Below are 20935 nucleotides of genomic sequence, written 5' to 3' on the forward strand. Positions count from 1 at the left end.
AATCTTGTTGCCTGGGTGGATACATTTCCGCCATGGTTGTGGATTTGGGAGGTGCCGATTTTGGATGCTTGATCTAGCTGCACTTCACATCTGTCTTACTTGCTCTTTTATATCTTAAATATCATCATTAATCCCAATCTTAAGAAAAGCTATCAAATAAATTTTTCTTTAAACTGAACTTATTAGACACTGGAATGTAAAAAATCAGCTGAAAATATACATAACACTTATTACAACCATGATTAACACTAGAATGCTGATTTACATGTGTATGAGAATAGATTAGGAATGATTACCAAAACAGAAGTGCAGCAGCTACATGGTGACAGCGAAACTGACCCATAGGGTATTCACTGATTGATGATATGCATTTAATTGTTCCTGCATCATCATCTTCATTTTCAAGACATATCTTTGTAAAAAATTAATGGAAATTATGTGAAATGTTTGTGAAGCAACCTTACTTGTATGAATATATTGACATATTGTATTTATGGTGGGAAATACTTATACATATTATTTAAAACAAACATATCTATCAAAGACTAAAGGTGGGGGTACGGGTTATTTACAACGGCAACAATGACGAACTTAAGGTTAAAATATACAATGCAGCGCATTTCTTGATCGAAGAAATGGATATTGTTAACTTGAAGAAAAAATCGATGGATAGTTTTACCCTGGTTGATTTAATGTAGGGATGAAGACGGCTGAATATTTTGTTCATACCTGAACTTTGTATGAAGTGTCTCGCATTGAAGCTTGAACCACCGCCGATATCACGTGACATTCTTTGTCTAAAATGAACTTTAACACCCTGTCGCTATCCACAGCTTTCTCGCTCTTCCTGGTAGGCTTTGTATGACCATCTACAAAACGAGCCCAATATATTATTGATAACGTCATTACTGCAGCAACTGCCCGGAAGTACGTTTTCTCGTTATATATCGCGGGTCACATGACGAGACTTTCCGACCCTATTCGCACCTCTAAGGTTATCCCCAGTGATATCACTGCAACACATTTCAGTAATGTCGTCACAACACATACATATATGTGTTTCCGTGTTATGATTAATCATTATAAGCAAATCCAGTGTATTTCCGCAAACCTGGAAACATCTTCCCGTACTCTGAAATTTGCCAATATCCGGACAGAAGGATTTTGGGTAAATATTTGTTCTTTCTCTGTAAAACATTTTCAGGTAAGTTTCTTTGCTGCACAGAATAATGGTTGCAAGAAAAACAACACTGGGTGAGATTAATGACATGTTGCCAGTGTCTCAAAATATTTTCATGCACAAAGTGGATTATGTAAAACAGGCGAGAGTAAATAAAAGTAAAGATGTTAACTTTAAACCGATTTCTTATATAAAATTGTTTGCATATAGTTATCCATTTTCGATGGTATCTCATGATTAAATAAATGATTTATAAATGGGCTCCAGTTTAACGATACAAAATCGTTTAAAAGCATTTGCATTGTTTATAAATCTCAAAAATGCCTAAGTAATTTTGTTCTTTGAAATAAATTGATTATAAATATGACGCTTAATTAAATATACTGTCTTGAAAACAAAACTTTCTTAATTGAAGGATTTTCTTCTCTGTTATTTCCATATATATGAATTTTTATTGGTTGATGGTTGTGTTATATTAAAAGAAACAAAAGAAAGATATCTGTGAGCAAATGCTCACTAGTAATATTCCCGCTCTTATACGAATATACAAAATAAGCAAACCGACATTTAACAGGAAGTTGACGTCCGATTAGTTAAAAAGAGTAGTTTTCAACATATGGCATGCCTAAACAAAGAGTGTACTTAAATTTCAAGCACCTGCAATGAATAGTTCTGAGAAAAATGACAAAAAAAATTGTTACGGGCAAATATAAAGACAGCCGGACAGAAAAAGAAACACACAAGGGTAAACCAGTATACCCCTCCCCTTCGGAGCGATGTTTTGTATATCACAATCAAAGTTAGCTGACAAAGATAGAATGGATGTTTGTTTATTTTGAGTTCAGAAAATGTTTTACAAATATATGTAAAATATGTACTATGGGTTAATAATGTGCTTTAATTGAGTTGTATGTCACTAAAGTAATCATATTTTTTTCAGGAAACGAGAATAACAAGCAATTGAAGACACAAATTTGATGTGTTGTATGAATTGAATTTAAATTTAAATCGATTAAAAAAATGATAGTTATACTTTATCAGAGATATTCAGGACGCATACTCATGATGGAACACTATCTGGTTTTGATATTACAAATATAGCAGTGCATTATTTATAAAAGTAAAGAGTTTAATCGCTACAGATGCTGATGTTATATCATTAAAAACTTTAATACAATCAATTTTTGAGTGCATTGCAATTCGTTCAAATGTTTGGTTATAAATGGATCGTGCTTTACTCTGAACAAAATGTGCTGGTTTTTTTTAAATCGATCGTACTCAATTTATCCCCTGAATAGTTATTCCTGGGCAATACTTACCTACTGGAATACAAAACAACGCATGTTATTAAAAGAGTCCATTTACAAGGAAATCAGGAATAAGATGTCATGGTTTCCCCAATCTACCATTTTACATTTGAGACACACAAAATTGTCTTGGTTTGATATCTTATGGTAATCGGTTAAAAATGGTGGAATGAAACATCCATAATTCTTTTGTGGTAATTGAAAAATGCCATAAATAAATAAATGTATTCACTTAGTCAGAAATTAATTGATACAGGTCTTTTGAAATTTAATTTTTGACATGGTATTTGAAATTTGTTCACTAAATTTGGTTTTGAACTTCTTTACAAATGATATTGCAAATTATATTTCTGCTACTATCTTTTACAAATGCAAAGTCGATGCATTAAAGATTAATAAATATGGCAATGAAGGGCAATCCTTTAAGGCAAAGGTTCTAGAATCTCTATACACGAAACCCATCAAACTTTACGTTTCGAAATACATAAATATCCTTTGTTTTGGAGTACTACGTCCCTACTTGATACATTGTTCTATTAGATATATGAAATGTTTACCTAACTATAATTAGAAACGTACATTTACTTAAAACATGATGTCTCATCTGAATATGCTGCTGCAACAATGAAATATTATTGTTAAATAATATGTTTTATGGCATCATTGTATCTTAACCATCTATTTTTGTCACAGAATCTATTTTTAAAATCCGGGTTTTTTTTAGTTATTTTTAACCTGATGGTCCATTATATCTATTTTTGAAAAATTTGTGCTTGTGTCTTGTCAACAACCAAAGAAATTGCAGGACTGTAATCACGTGAAAGCCACTTTTCTTATTACCCTGGTATTTGATGGACGTTTTTATGTTAACAGAGAGTTTATTTGTGTGAAAATTAACCCTACACCATCCCCATTACATCCTCCTTAATGTTTCGTTTATGCCCCTGTAAATTTTACATTGTTTTGGTTTTCAAAATGTTTTGTATATGCCACCTTAATTTTTATGTTGTTTTGGTTTTTCTTATGACAGGGAGATCCCCCTGCCATTGTTGTAGACTAGTTTGGATATATGTTATCTTGGGATCTCCTATCTTCTAAATGTGTATTCATCAATGATAATTATGTCGTACTTAGTCTTAAGGGAGATCCCACTGCCTGTCTAAAATTAGGTGCTTAATAAGTCTCTTAAGTTTATGTTTATCTGGGATCTCCCTAGTAGTTAAGGTAGTATATTTGTAGTTAGTTATTTATCTTCATCATTAATAAATGACAATATTCATCAAATCATGACTTGTAGATTTTAAAGGAGTAAAAATTAACAAAGCTGCAGGACCAAGATGGAACTGGTTTCCACATATTTTAGCATAAGATAAATGGAGGACATAAAGACTTTTTATGTTCTACAGTGTAATGAATTCATATCTGATGTAAAGGTTTCATATGTTTGTTTGTTTGGTTTCTTTTTTGGGTTTTTTTTTCACACAAGCTTAGCAATATTGCATTTCATACATAACTTCCCCTTTATTCAAAATGTCACACAAAAGTGAAGATAGATGGATGAAATTTCGTTTATTAAAAAATGACAGGAAACTATAAATGATAAACAAATAAGTAAAGGTGAGATCAATCTTATACAATACATCATTATAAAACTATGATACATTGATCTATCAAGTCTTTTAAATTACATTAATATTCAAATAAAACTATCCACAATCAAAATGATAACAATATGCAAAAAGGTTGCAACTGAACAAGTCCATTTGTTCCAAAACATGAATTTTAAAGATAGCACGACATAGAGTTTTTATGTCGTGGTAAAAAGGTTATTCATTTTATTTTGTTTACATCTAATGTAAACAAAATATCTCTGAAAATAAACTAAAAAATATAATTTCTAAACAGGTGAGGAAATAATAACATTTTTTTGAACGTTTTAGGTGATTGTCTTTTAAATATAAGTCCAATTTAATTGCGTTAAGACGTTCTTTATAGCCCGATCATGAAAAATATAATAAATATATCAGCTATACAAATTCGATATTTCAGCGAAAAAAAATATCTTTAAAGATTTTATGAATATTAAATATTATTAATATGAATCATTTAATATTAAATAAATTTTTGAAAACAATTTTGCGCACTTGCCTACACAAAGATTCATGAAAAAAGTTTAAGCTGTGAATATCTTTTTCATATTTCTTATAAAATCTCTCTTTTCAATCACTGATAGAAATTCAGCAAATATACAATGACTATTTACTGAATAAAACAAAGACTCACAAGTGTACAACAAATTAATTATGTTAACAAACACAAACTCTATCAACTTATCATAACTTTCTTTTGATACAAAAAATGGTCTTTAGGCGGAATGAAATATATTCAATCTACTTTTTATAACAATGAGTTGCAACAACAACAACAACACTAATACGTGATAACATATATGATTTTACTGTGCAAATTAATATGATACAAATTATCAATAGTTTGATTTAAGAATTTTTTTTTAAATAATTTTTTTTTCTACTTAAAAAAGATTAGCAGAACAGTATGTGTCATATGTTTCTAGTAAATATTTCTAATTCTATTAATAGATGTCTTTTAAAACGGAAAATTTACCTCAGACCAATGCTTCTAGGGGCATGATCAAGATTTTCGTCAAATTTTGCTTTTCTGTTTTTATTTTTTACAAGGCTTTAGAAATTCATTTCTTATGATCAAATGGAATTTTAGAGTCGGATGTTAAGTTATTAACAAGATACAGAGCTCAGAATTCTTTATCATGTAAATAACTCTCGTGTCCTGTTTTTGTTTACATAGGTTCCATACACAAGTAAAAACATCTTTTTTAAGCTGATTTGTATATTTTTTAATTCATTTCTAGCAAAAATAAAAAGTTCCTAACGTTTAACATATTCATTTTAGGTCTAAAATTTAATTTTTTACTTCAACATTCAAATTAAAACAAAAACTTTATTTACACAGCAAAAAATTGTAAGCTCTGTAACCTGCCTATAACTCAGCAAATAACACTGTAAAATGCAGTGAAAACAATAAAATTGGAAAAATAATGTTTGCCCAAAATCGTGGCCATGCCCCTTTGAATGGTTGAAATCAAATAAGCCAAAGATTATTTCTTTTTAAGTGACAGACAACAATAAGAATGGAAACAATGTCTTTGAACCCCGAAGTAATAAAACTTGCTATGTTTCGAGAAATGTTCTTATCGTAATTGTAGATGTTTTACTATGGACTGTACTCGCACGAATAATGGAAGATCATGTTGTTTGGGGCATCTTGGTAGTAGAGATTTGTACTGCCATGGATACAGGCCCGGACATGTACTTCTTCCGGTTCTCCGCTCATGTTGATCCTGCATACGTTTGGCATCGGAGAACCGTCATGAAATTGCCACTGACCATCGACCTTTATTGATTCTATCCACACTTGAATGAGTGTATTATTGGCAATCGGCACTTTAATTAAAATAATTGAAAATGATTTAATTCTTCAGTTGTATGATATATGTAAAACGCGCTAGACCGTATGCCCTCATGCACGGCATATTACTTTCCATTTATTTTTTTTGGAAAATGACAAATCACTTATATAACCTTGTTGGTTTTGTTTTCTAATAAGAAATTATTTATTGATGCGTGTATCGTATCGTGTAATGCTAACTTCTCATTTATCAATGAAATTATGTGAATTAATAAACTGTTGTGGTATGATACTGTCTTTAATGTTTTTGAAGTTAAATCAATATGTCCAATTTATATCTATTAAAACATCACAGAAATATTAAAAAAATGTCCCTAAACATCTTTAAATTTATCTTTTAAATTACCTTACTAAATTAATATTACTCCCTCAACTAGTATTTTCGGTAGAAACACTGCATTGTGATTTGAAAGCCGGCACAGATAATTCCATGCACTCGCTTTCGGTTTTCAAATATTATATCTCAAAATAAGCGTACAAAACAATATAAAATGTAGTATGCTCGATATAGTGTCAGGAACGACTTAGACAAAGTAATCATCACTATACTAAATAATCAATATTTATTTTGAAATCGAGAAGTAAGCAAAACGCCTTTATTTGTTTCTATTAAAATACAATTTCAAAAATATAAACATACCATGGTATTCCTTGAATACGTCGAACTTTTTCTGAGAATCAATCTTAATAAGATTGGCACCGTCCGCCTGACAAAGGGCTCCAGCTGATTCATATGTGACTGGTACTGGGAAATACCTCAAACATGTTTGGTATGACATCACTTCGTAACTCATATAACCGTTAGCACAGGGCACTGAAAATATAATTTATCAATCTAAAACACATCGTATATTTTCCATTATATATTATTTTTATCTTACATATGATACATATTATCTCAAAAACATGTGCAACCTCATGTAAAAGTTAAACGAATGAAGTGTTTTCAGTGAATTTTAGGTTCTTTAGTTGGCATTATTCTTATTGAAATTCAATGCCTGTGTATCTACATTCCACATTTTTCTTTTGCATGTAAAAAGTGTGGAAAGTCTGCAGTTATAACAGTGTTACACGCACAGGGTACTGAAAAGTTTAAAATGAGGAGTTTTTTTTAGACGTCACAAACTTTGAATGCTGAAAAATACAACATCACAAGCGAAAATCAATGTTCACGCTTGTGGTTGTTATAGTGACACTTCCATTTGTATGAACTTACCCTTAAGATAAAATAGGATTTGAAAGGTGTAAATCACATAATTTTTTTAATGATATAGTCTGATAACTGCAGCATTGTTTGCATAAAAATTTTCATAACGCTGCAACGCGCGTTACTCAAGTTGTATACACACACCGCTGCAGTTATGAAAATAATGCTTAATTCTTGTTAGTTAAATTAATAATTAAATCATAGAGATGTTGATGTTGAGTTAATGCCTGTTCAATTTTTATCTTCATTTTTGGTAAAGTATATTAATTTGTTTTTATTGTAGTGGTTTTTTTTCAATTACATTTGTTTTTGGTTTCAATGTAGAAAGTACAAATCTTTGAATATGATAATTCATATATATATATATATATATATATATATATATATATATATATATATATATATATATATATATATATATATATATATATATATATATATATATTTGTATTACAGTTACTTACCATGCGTCGTTATAAGGAGGCTTAATAGTCAACAAGCTATCTATGATATGTACCTTGATTTTGTTTAGATAAGGTTTGTTTAGATATAAAATATTTTATAGCGGTTAAGGAGCGGAGCGGTTTATAAAACTGAGCGGTTTATAAAAAAGCGTAAACTGTCCCAAGTTATGTTAGACTCGTGTATCATAGGTAGATATTAAATTTATTCCTTATAATTCAATTTTCTTCTATTTAAATCAGATAATAAGCCCATTAAGTTTTTAAAATATGTTAATTTGTACAGTATTTAAACGTAACGTCAAGTGGATTTATACCTTTCACACGCACGTCGTATTGTGACGTAAGCAAGTTATGCTATACGATATATATGAATTTGTTTAGCCAATCAAATGAGGCGTTACAATCAGAATTAAATTATATGTTCATGTATTTAGATAAGTAAACCAAATAGTTTGGCATTGACATTTGAGGTTTTGCAATTTGTATATATAGCTCCTCTTCTAAAGAGAACCAATCCGGCCTAAAAATGCCACGAGTATTAAACTCTTAATTCTAATGCTTCCAAATATATGATTTTATTCTTTTCTATTGCAGTCATCGTATTGGAATGTGACTTCAATCACCTAAGAACTAATATCGTTCATTGTAAATGACACTGGACGTACAGAACGTACACAAAACATACACACAGTATAGAATACAAATAACTTCAGTGGAATACCAGTGCAAACCGACTGAGTAATGGATACTGTTTGTAAAGACATGAACTAAAGGTCGTAACTAAGGATTTCCATTGTGACTTTCACCACCTACCATTTATTTCAGATAAGGCGTCAAAATTTTAAATGAATTTATGACTCATTTCAAGTTATTTATTTCGCGGATGTTTTAAGTTAACCGTTAACAAGTACCAGACCAAAAACATTTTACCAATTTCCTGAGAAAAACGAGGTCTGTTTCATGTGTTTTTAAATGCGTTTTGAAATACTGTTTTAGAATCACAAGATTACATACTGTGGAATCATTAGATTTCGTGGAATTCGTGTGCACCTCTCATCCACAAAATAACATCATTCACGAATTGTTGGGTAATCGTGTCAAATTTTGTAGATATAAAGGAATGCAAGAAATTACGTCCCTACGAATCTGTAAAATTGAAGCAATCCACGAAAATTGGCCCCCACCAGATTTGATGATTCCACAGTATATGATGATTTACGTAGACTAGAAATGTTGTAGTATACTTTGTTTTATCAACATGGTAATAGTCCAAAAGTTTGACGTGTGTTGTATTTAGTACTTTTTAAAGCTAGTTTCACATTTTTATAGAAAGGAATGATGATATAGATAGAAAACTAAAACATTTTTAGCATGAATTTTCGTAAACCAATCCACATATAAGGTGTACATATTTTCATAAATTTGTTAACATTTCATCAAAATGACTGTTTGAGATTGTAAACTTTTATTGTAAAAAATTAAAACGGGTCCAGCAAAAACATTTTCATTTTGTTATAAGAAAAAGAGTATAGAGAACAAAATGATGTGTAACTTAAATGTAATTTTAAAAAAAAGTTAAAAATGATATATCTATTACAGTGAATGATGAGGTATTACCAAATGTTTTAGGGGTCAGAGGTTCAGAAAATTTAAATTTCATTGTCAGGTACAGTTGTTTTTCTTAAAATATTTGTATGCATGTCAATACTTTACATGTTAAAAGTAGAAGTAGACGACAGATTAAAAACTGCATTTTGTTGGGAAAAAACACAATCTGTTGATACGAAAAAGCTCTTACTTGTACGTCGAACATATGATTTCCAATTTGAACCAGGTATGTCCTCCCCAGTGACATCACCGCAACACATACATGTGTTTGTGGATTCATCATGGCTGATCATGACAATCGTATTCGTTGTTTTAATGCAATGGCGCAGACAATCGCTCTTCCTGATTTTATTATGAATTTTGTTACACGAAGATTTTGGATACTCGTTTGTTTTGATACCGTAAAAAGTCTTCATCCTTGTTGCTTCAATACCAATATTTTTAACAACCAAACATATCACGAGAGATGTCGTTGGTAACATATTCCTATGCTGGTGTGTCATATAAAAGAAATATTTAGGTACCGGGCCGCCGCTGCTGACAATACATTGACTATTATGTTTTGTACTTATAGGAATTCGTTTTTATTTGTTGAGAAATCGTTAAACAGAACATGATTTAGAAAAAGAAATATATTAGAAACATTTTGTCTATGAAGTAGTCTTAAAACAATTTATTTTTTTCTATTCTGTTTGAACGTTTTCATTTTTTTTTTTGACAAATTGCTTTGACGAAAGAATTTTCCATTGAGTTAACTTTCTTATGTTCATGAAAAATTAATTATAATGTTGTTTAAAATGGATGGTAAAGCGGTCGTTATTGTTTTATGATTATCCCGGCGTATCATATCAAAGCAAGGTAAACAATTAATAAAAACACAATTTTCTGGTAGCAAATTGCATGACAAAAATGGTATAATTATCTGGAAGTTATATAATGTTCTATATCTATTATTGACACACTATTTATCAACACTAAACCAATCTATAACAATTGATTAACTTTGATGAGAATTTCTTTGTTAGAATACGAAACCATAGTTGTAAGATGAACAGAGATCTTAAGGTTTGTTTCTTTAGATATTACCTTACGTCAAAGGATTCTATTGATTAAAAAATCCCTGACATATAGAGAGAATGTCTTGTTTAAATTTTGATTTGCAACAGAAACAATATATATGTGTTTGCACGTCTACCATGTAAGTTAATATGATACAAGTTATAACATGGACTAAGCATTATTGATTCAAGCAACTTTTTATTATTTTTTTCTTTAAAAAAAGGGTGAAAGCAAATTATGTCAGATCGATACTTTTATTTGATAAAAATGTCTCAAAACAACGATTTAATGATTGAACAACAAAAGCTAAATATTTTCGTATAAGAGAGTCAGACAAACAGAGGGTCTGATACGTTGTTTTCTGACTGGGGGAACATTTAAATTCCAATGTGTCGTTCTTATGGCAGTCGTGGGCGATTAACTATCGAACTGTGTTCTTGTGGTCATGTAGATGGTTGACTATGGATTGTACTCGCAAGAATAATGAAATAAATCTGCGTTCAAACCATCTTGGTAGTAAAGGTCTGTACTACCATGGACACGGGCTCGGACATGTATTTCTTCCGATCCTCCGCTCATGTTGATATCACATACATTTGGCATTGGAGAACCGTCATGAAACTGCCACTGACCATCAACCTTTATTGATTCTATCCACACTTGTATGAGTGTATTGTTGGCAATCGGAACTATAATCAAAATAATTGAAAATGATTTTCTTCTTCAGTTGTATGATATACATAGAAATAGTTACAATTATTAGATGTATTTTAACATACCATGGTAGTCTTTGAATACGTCGAACTTTTCTTGGGAATCAATCTTAATAAGATTGGCACCGTCCGCCTGACAAAGGGCTCTAGCTGATTCATATGTGACTGGTACTGGGAAATACTTCAAACATGTTTGGTATGACATCACTTCGTAACTCACATAACCGTTAGCACAGGGCACTGAAAATATAATTGATCAATCTTAGATACTACCAGTGTTTAGCAGACTATAAAATGTGATAGTTAAAACGATCGACGAAATCTTGGTAAGCACATTACTTTTAAGTTTGTATTATGCAGATTAAAAATCAGTTTTAGTTCTTTTATGTTTTTTTAATATTTATTTTGAGTTTTAGATCGCTCATTCAAAAGAATGATTTGTTTTAGACATTGCCTTTTACTAAAAGAAGTAATGGGTAGCCGTGTCATTATATTCTCATACATCACTTATTTACGTCAACTTTTAGATCGTAAAAATAAAAAAAGTGGTGTTGCTACATTTTCTGTAATGAAGACTTCATTATTATATAAAACTATCTAACTTCACAATATAAAATATGATGATATTGTATTTTTCTTAAGCATATGATGGTCCATTGCTGTCACATGATCGTGCTATAAATTCTGTCATAGACCTTACTATACTAAAAATAGAGAATTTATAGACCTCACTAATGAGTATATATCAAAATACATTTTCATGACAAAATACTGGTTTTGGCACGTGCAACATTGTGACGTCATAATAGCGAAATCAACACCTATATCCCCGAATACCCAAACTCCGTCACCATAAGCAGAAAACCTCCCGCGTTTCTCTGTAAATTATTTTTTGCGGTTTTTATCATTTGCAATCACTAAATATAATCTGAAACAATATAATTTATAAAATTATTAACAAAAATATTTTGATTTTTATTCAAATGAGCTCTCTGAATACGACGTTTATCACGCGTGCTTATAATATCTTATGAACCTAACTCCGTCACCCACATGCTCTATGATATGACAGGGAATGAAGACACATTAACAATTTAGTTAAAACTCCATTTGTATCTAGGTCAAGTTATAATAAGTAAGAATAGTGCATTCAATTTAAATTGTATTTAATTTCATCGAAATGAAATGATCGCCAGAATAAAAAATGGGTCCATGTAACAACAATCACAATGGCCTTTTCAGAATGTATGGATGCCGTTTGATTTATGTCCTTACATATTTAAAATATTTTATACCATTAATTAAAATATTATTTATTATATTATTTATTACATTTTTTTAGAAATGTAGCATATTCTACATAGCGATATACCGGAGATATCTATACCCTGTATAAGGCAAAAGTATCGGCATGAGCGATTTGACGTTATCATCAAGAGTAGTGCATAAAGGCTATTGCGGACTGAAAAAAATGTATTAATTACCTTAATCAAAAATGTATTACATGTGAAATGTTTCATCTTGACCTTTCTAAAAATGGCTGACCACCTTAAATGGTCGAATGGGCCCGCATATCAGAAATATCGATATTTTAGTGCACCCGTGAAAAAGTTTTAGCTGATTTCACACAATTAATGGTGCATAAAATGAACAAGGTTTAATTCTGTTGTTTTTTGACACATTCTTAAATTTAACCGTTGCAAATTGTTGACATTTGATTGAAGTTTTTTGACATGCAAAAAATGACGTCATAATCGCACTTGATTTCAAACGGCGAGGAGTTTCCCGAAAGTGACGGAGTTGGGGTAGTGACGGAGTTAGGGGGCTATGCGATACATTGTGAACAAAGTATTTTACTATTACACGCTCGGAGGAAAATGAAGAAAAATAGTTTTTGATTAATTATAATGAAACAGTTATAGCCTTTTTTTATATCGGTCAATACATGGTTTTATAGACCTGATGAGAGTATATCAACCTCGATCTACGTCCTCGGTCGATATACTCTCATCAGGTCTATAAAACCATGTATTGACCTCATCAAAAGGCCATAATTGTATATGATCGAGAAATACTATACGTTATACTCAAGCACATTCATTAGTTTTCATACTTCACACACTCAAATAAAACAAAAACATACAAGTCTTTCGATTAGTTTAGAATACTAACTTCACATCACTTTGACACAATTTTTTTATTTGAAAAAGAAGTGCTTACATGTACGACGGGCATATGATTTCCAATTTTGACCAAGTATATCACTTCCAGTGAAATTGTTGCAACACATACAGGTTCCTGTAGAATCATCATGGCTGATCATTACTATTTTATCCATTCTGTTTACGCATGTTCCAAGACATCTGCTTTCAATTTGAATTTTAGAAATTTCGTGACACGAAGATTTCGGCAATTCATTTGTTTGAATGGCGTAAAAGTCCTTCAAGGTGGTTGATTCCTTTGCAATAACGTTAAAAACCAGAAAAATAAAGCCAAAAAAATTTGATAACATATCTGTATAGATATATAATGTTACACAATTGAAGTGTAGTGCAAACGTTGAAAACAACGCTTTAACGAAAGTGAACACGAAACCTTTTTAGCAGCCTTTTTAATATCTGTCTGAGTAATCGATTAAAACGATAAAGTTGTTTAAAAATATCTTGGCAAACGTTACACCCATTAAGAACTCAAAAGTAAATATGTTTCAAGACTTTACTGTTTGAATGTTTTAATCTTTTTTTGCATCAATTTAACAACTTTTGATTTGTCTGTTGTTTGAAAATCGTATTATTAGTCCCCTACCGGTTTTCACCGGAGGGGACTATAGCTTTCCTCTGCGCCTATCAGTCCGTCTGTCCGTCCATTTGTCTGTCCCACTTCAGTTTTCCACACTTTTTTTTTTTTGCGTTTGAGGAATATTAAATTTGCTGAACAGCTTTAAAATGTCAAATTACAGATCAAGTTAAAAACTTTACACTTTTGTAGCCTCTTGTTGAAATATTTTCGAGAAAATTAGTTTTTAATATTCCAATATTTTAATGCTCGGGTTCGTTATCGCGTTCGGTGTGTATCGAATAAACGAGGAAAGTATGCAGTCAGTAATAAAATCGTGCATCTTTTGGACCAACAAATAAGTTCTGTAAAATAGTGTCAAGCATCGTATTGTAAATATTTTGTAGGATGTTTTGTATTATTACAATCGGGTTCGTTATCGGGTTGGTCTGTGATTCGGGGTACAGAACAGAAGACAGTAAGAAATGATATTTTGCATAACAGTGCATTGTTTTCACAAATTTCAACAAACCGGTAGGGGACGTGTATTGCTTATGCAATTCTCTCAAAATGCTTGTTATGAAAGCGAACATTTAAAGGAAGCAATTGTCTTCTTCTTACTGAACACCGTGTCATTAGAGTTAAAATGCACCTGTGGTTAAGGTGAGAAAAAACGTCGTGCAAGTGATTCTTGTTCAAGTGACTGTTTTCTGTTAACTAAAAAGTCGAAAAGACAGCATATACAAACTTTCTTTTTACTAAAAAACTCAAATTCCCAAACGGCAGCGCAGTGAAAACAAGTGGCTCTAACGCCATGTTGCTCACCTGATCAACGATTATCATGTTTTTTAACATTATTTTAATCGGGTCATATATACAAAATACATGTAGCTTGACAATGTAGTAAAAAAATATTAGTAAATTGAAAAGAATTAAAAATCTTTGCAATTAATTTTCAAGATAATCTAATGTTAAACAATGAGAACCTTTTGTAACAATATAAATATATTAAACAATTTGTTCATAATACCCATGGGTACCAATTGTGCCCATAACAGACCTATTTTTGTATTCTTATGAAGCAGGGGCTCGTAACATAAAGCATGCTAAGATTTTGACTTCAGTAGGGTCATAAGTAGAACTTAGGCTGAATCTTAGGACCTACTTAAGTCCTGCTTAAGTATGTCTTAAACCGTAACATAAAGCAAACTTACAAATGTCTTAGCTAAGTAATATTTATGTTATAAAGTAAAAACGTGATTTTGCATTTCTTTTGTCGAATTTGAATGCACTGGTAAAAAAACATATTTTCATAGATACACATGCATGACATCTTTGATATTAGATGGGGTAAATGTATATGTACAGGCACAACATTCAAGGTGGCATGAGTATACATACATATGTACCTAAAATTTTAAAAGACTCAAAGCGATGAATCTTAGGCAATGTATTCAGTCTGTTGTTGTTACTTCTTTGTTTTGACGAATATTCACTATTTTAGTCCTTCTCGAAGAGTGCCTGTGGCGTAATATCGCGACGCCGTTAGAACTTGATATGATTATACAGTTTCTTTTTACCTATTGTTCTACATCTTACCTCACCAATAAGGTAATTTACCTACTCTGGGTATAGTTTCTTTATTAAGCCGATATATTGAAAGGAGACAAACATTTTCTTAAAAATCACCGAAGGTTTTTTTTCTTCAAATGTCCTTTTTTGATTTCTCAAGTTTCGTGACTTTATATATACAGAGACTTCTTGTAATCCGACCATTACTCGTTTATAACCTATTCAGCAGCCCACTTGAATACTACCGGTATATAGAAAATGTTACAGATCACTACGACCACTGTTAATATTTAAATCAATCGAATCAAAATTTTTATATTGGTGAATATTAAGATATTGATTCTGTGTAAACATGTGATTAATACTCTGTAATCAAATGCTGAAATAACATAATTAACAATAAAACTTATAAATGAGTGAAAACAATACTTAAGACGTACTTAGTTCACCTCTACCGGCCGGCTAAGTTTTAGGTAAATTGTCCTTGCTAAGCACTCTTCTTGGTATGGACTTGAGTCTAGGAATGTACATAAGTCCTGCTTAAGCACTGTCTTAGACATAAAGTACTCTTTATGTTACGAGCCCCAGAATATATTCAAATATTTGTACGTAAAAAAATAAATCACTCGCTGTGGCCTTTAATCAATATTTAGGTATATCGACGACGTATTATCAATTAACAATAGTTATTTCCATTCTTACGTCGACTCGATATATCCAAGTAAACTTGAAATAAACCATACTACAGAGTCTGCGTCATCTGTTTCATATTGGATATTTTACTGGACATGGGCATTGATGGTAACTTAACAACAAAACTGTATGATAAACGCGGTCACTTCAATTTTTCTATCGTCAACTTTCCTTACTTATGTAGCAATATACCTTCATTACATGCAAATGGTGTTTTTGTCTCTCATTAATTTGATACGTAAGGGCATGCTCTTTGTATGAACAGTTTCTAAGGCGAGGCAAGCTACTGAAAAACAAGTTGATAAAAAAGGAATATTAACAGTCTTGTATGATCTTTTCGTAAGTTCTATGCTTGATACAACGACCTTCTCGGCATATACAAACTTCCACTGGTTCGCATGCTGACTGACGTTTTCCATATTAATTGTAAGACCATAATTATTCACCTAATTGTCTACGGACTTATCCGTATTTTTCCAGGTACGACAAAGAGCACACGGCGGGTGCTCCCGGTCAGTAGAGGATGCTTACTCCTCCAAGGCACCTGATCATACATCTATTTTTTGGAGGTCCGTGTTGCTCTGCTTTGAATTTGTATTTCGTTTTATGGATTTTTGAGATGGTTCACGGTTTGTTATTTTTAATTTATTTCATACATTGTTCCTATCAACCTACATCAAACGTTGAACCACTTGGATAGACCCAGAAATTGTTTAGGGGCCATTTTTTAAACAATTAAGATCAACAATGTGTCAGGATGTTTGCATGTAAGTATTACCAAATATTATATGGTTTTATTTTTTTCTCAAAGTAAAATTGGACCCCCAAGTATTGCTTGATCCAAGACGTAGGATCATGATTTTAATAATCTTGATTCGCATTATATGAGGATAACTAAAGTAACGTCTTCTCTTAGCAAATGGTTTTAGGAGGAATATGTTTAAAGAGTTCTCTCTGTATATTGTTATATAACGGCAACTTCCCATTATAGCCCAACTTACCCCCTAGATACATGATTTAAAGACAGTTGGATATATACTACTGTGGTTTCATTAATTTTCGTGGGTATCAATTTTCGTGGATTTTCTGAAAACCACAGTTTCAAGGATACGTAATTTCGTGGTCAATGATCCTATCAATACAAAATGTTAGTTGAAATTGAACTTCAATGAACATTAAATTTCGTGGATCAACTTAACAACGAAATCCACGAAAATTGTTATTCAACGAATATTGATGAAACCACAGTACATGAAAATGCTAGCACACACGTTTCAGCTTTTTGGCCCCCTGAATTTTATGGATTTGTACGGAAAATACTTTTAAAGACTTTATATATTTCTATGTAAAATGTGTCAACTAAAGGTTGTGTTCCAATTATATCTCTGTGGGCCTTGAGTAGAAACAACTTGAACCAACACCACCTGGGAAAGTGTCCACACAAGTTACAGCTTTTCTTCCCGGATCACTACCTGATCATGCGTTCACACAAATGATAAATTTACCGGTCAAATGGTTTGCAATTTCGACACATATTGGGTCCAAACTCAACAGTGTTCCACCTATTTTTAAGCTGATTTGAATTCATAAATACGCATTATTTCCCTTTTATCTCCGACAACCGCCATATAAATTGTCGATTTCTGTTGTTCTGCTCATCGCTACACACCCCTATATAAGGCCGAGAACACTATTCATGCCTTACCGCACTCAGGAATTTCATAAACCAAATAACGTTATCTTGAGAATGTCAAGTGGTGAAAATTGCCATGATTACAGGGTACTACTGGGACGATTAAAATAATGCATTACTGGTCCTATTTACTGACGCCAAAAAAAATCCGTTGAATGAATATGCAATTAGTCCAAATTTTCTATTCACACACGCATTGCCGGTAGAGCTCGCTTTGCGCCGGCGAGCTGTGCTCGCTATAATTTCTAAACAGGTGACGAAATCTTTCAATTATATCATTTCAGTCATTTTCTTAAAAAATTGCATGTTTATTTTCCCCCAAACGTCTTCATTCATTCATTCATTCATCTTTTATTTCCCCTATAAAGAGATACAGAATTAAGAAAATTAGAAAAATTAATATATGTACAGTTCAAAGAATATTTTCAGATAAATCATATAAATAAAGTGATCATGTGATACAAATGTTCCATTTGTTCTACACAAGTCATATGCGAGAGAGCGCAGCACGTAGCCGTTGGTATTGTGCGCATGCACGAACTAACCGTTTCGAGTTTAAAATCCTAAAATTTCTTTTCTGAGATAAAGGTAAAACGGTTATTGTTTTGCGCCCCATGACAACCAGAAAAAGACCAGTCTCAAAAAGGCCACACAGTTCTGCTCCAAGGTCAATATGAAATGAATTAACAATTGTGTTCCACTATTCATTGTGGCAGCCAGAGAGAGCGCCGCAGGACAACGTTACATGACAGAAAGTGTCCTCATATGTGGAATTGCACAGATGACACGTTGAAAGACGTAGATATTTCGTTGATACAATTAATTTGCAAGTGAACTTAAAGTTTCAAATATCACTTGCGTTATCCACGAATGACCAGATGTTACAAGGTTTGTTATGTTGAACGTTGAAAGTCGGGATCCATGAGCATTCGTATTTGTCGCTGTTGAATGTGGAAGTCATTGATCGTGGATCGAAAAATAGTTTTCCAAGAACATTTATGCGGGACGGTACCTGTGGTCATCCAGATAAGCAGGTAAATGTGTAAGCTGTATTTCCTGAGAATATCGACGATATCTGGAATAAAGCCCCCCCTTGGATCTGCAACCAGCTGTGTCAGGGAGGAGAAAAGTCTTGAGATGAAGATTTGTTTTGAGAGGCACAGGGTGCTCATGTTGCATAGCCTTCCTAAAAACAGTTTTCTGGCGTCAATTTCGGCATGGATGGGGAGTTTATCCATAGGTTGTTCACACATCTCAGATCGAGTGAGCTTGGGCAAATTTAGGACAGCCTTGCGGACCCCATGTTGAAAAGTGCTTAAACGCCTGTGATCCTCTTGTGTTAAACTGCTCCACAATTCACACCCGTAGAGTACAGATGCGAGGACAATCGTTTTATAGAGATGAGTTATAGTAAAAGGATTAACACACGAGATATCGATGTCAGATAGGCCATAGAAGGATTTCCACCCTTTGTTGTATGCGTTCAAGATGCAGTCTTTTGTTTTTGCCTTGTCATTTATGATAATACCCAAATGATTGTATTTTTGACCGTATGGTATTTCAAAGTTCCCAAGAAGTATTAGTTTATCCGGAGCACTATTGTGTTTGGCAGGGAATTTTAGAACGCAGGATTTTGATACGTTGAATGTAAAGCGCCATTTGCATGCATATGCGTAAGCTATATCCATCATGGATTGAAGATTTGCTGGGGATGTGGCGATGCAAGAAATATCGTCAGCTAGCGTAGGGCTCATGTATTTGGGATCCAGAAGGCATTTTAGTGATGCTGAGTTGCATGTTCTAGTTCGTCTAAAAGCTCGTTGACAAAAACAAGGTAAAAAAATGTCGACAAGACGCTACCTTGTCTGACCTCTTGATGAACATCAAACCATCTGAATTGTTTTTGTTTTACGATAATAAACGGCACTCACAGTATTGCAGTGACAGTCGTCGATAATCTGCCATAATTTGCCTTTACTACCTAGGTTGTGGAGTTTGTACATCAGTCCCTGTCTCCAGACTGTATCGAAAGCTTTACTTGTGTTAAAAAAAAAAACTGATATATATGTTGCTGCCTTGTTCAAGATTATAGTTCAATGTTTCATGACGATTAAATGAAGCAGTTATACATCCTAGTTGTTTTTGGAAACCTTGTTGTTGTATATTGGGGAAGGTATTGGTTGTTTCTAAGGTAGATATTCTATTGCACAGAATTTTCTCAAACAGTTTGTAAATACAAGGCAGAAGAGCAACAGGTCTAGCTATTGCAAGAATTTTTGGTTTATCACCACCGTTGTATATGGGGACAATCAATCCTTGTTTCCACGTAGAGGGAACGGTTCCTGATGTCATTATCGCAATGTAAAGCTTACAGAGGCATTTTGTGATAAGGTCGCTAGCGAACGTAATATGCTCATTTGTTACGCCATAAATCCCTGGAGCTTTGCGCATTTTAAGAGAAGAGATTGCACTTGTTACATCATTTTGTGTAATGTCATTTTCACTGGAAGATTCAGAGACACTTGTTTTTATGCGCATATAATGACTCTCGATGACATGTTTAAAGCAATTATCAAAATGGTCGTCTTCCAATGGGCGGTAAATCTCCTCATAAAATTCTGCAAAAGCATTTGCTACGCCGTCGGGATCGTTGTGGGTTGTACCACTGGCGTCGCAAATTTCTGGATATATTCTAGAAGGTCGAGGTCGCCTTTGCTTGACAAGACGCCAGAATAAACGTATGTCCATTTCCGCTGCTTCATCCAGATCTCGGTGAACACATTTTAGATATATCTGGTATTCCAAGTTTTGGACATTTCGAAAGTTGCATTTTGCACGTTTGTAGTCCCTGTATGATTGTAAACCCATACCTCTGGGCTTGCCATCGGAAACCCAAATGCGGCCCAGTGACCTTTCTATAGCGTGAAGCTCCTTTACGTTTTTAGTCCAGCCAGGTTTTGTGAATAGATTCATTTGTGATTTCGGGATAAAAGAGTTGGCACATGTAGTTAGGATGCCTACAATTGTTTGATCGTAGTTTTCAATGTTTTTTTTTGTATGTAGTTGGTTATTGACTCTTGTGCAGTTCAATATGTTGTTTATAGCTATTGATAGTCTCAGGACGAGCCTTATGCCATGCTGCAAGTTTGCAATGAGA

The 20935-nt window shown here is 32.7% G+C and overlaps 3 protein-coding genes across 3 annotated transcripts in view; all 3 read right to left on the reverse strand.

Moving 5' to 3' along the window:
- LOC128171227 (uncharacterized) overlaps positions 1-20935 on the reverse strand; it is a 230622-nt gene that overhangs the window by 64158 nt on the left and 145529 nt on the right. The window lies entirely within an intron of this gene.
- LOC128171222 (uncharacterized) lies at positions 5740-9689 on the reverse strand. The gene is made up of 3 exons (XM_052836970.1): positions 9464-9689; positions 6635-6808; positions 5740-5969 (listed from the first exon to the last, which is right to left on the reverse strand). Exons 1-3 carry the CDS (start codon positions 9687-9689, stop codon positions 5740-5742), a joined length of 630 nt encoding a protein of 209 aa, XP_052692930.1.
- On the reverse strand, positions 10582-13557 carry LOC128171221 (uncharacterized). Its single transcript, XM_052836969.1, has 3 exons — positions 13266-13557; positions 11112-11285; positions 10582-11021 (listed from the first exon to the last, which is right to left on the reverse strand). The coding sequence occupies exons 1-3, from the start codon at positions 13555-13557 to the stop codon at positions 10792-10794; spliced, it is 696 nt and encodes a 231-aa protein (XP_052692929.1). The 3' UTR covers positions 10582-10791.

Source organism: Crassostrea angulata, chromosome 2 (genome assembly GCF_025612915.1).
Source record: "Crassostrea angulata isolate pt1a10 chromosome 2, ASM2561291v2, whole genome shotgun sequence".
Taxonomy (NCBI): Eukaryota; Metazoa; Mollusca; class Bivalvia; order Ostreida; family Ostreidae; genus Magallana; species Magallana angulata.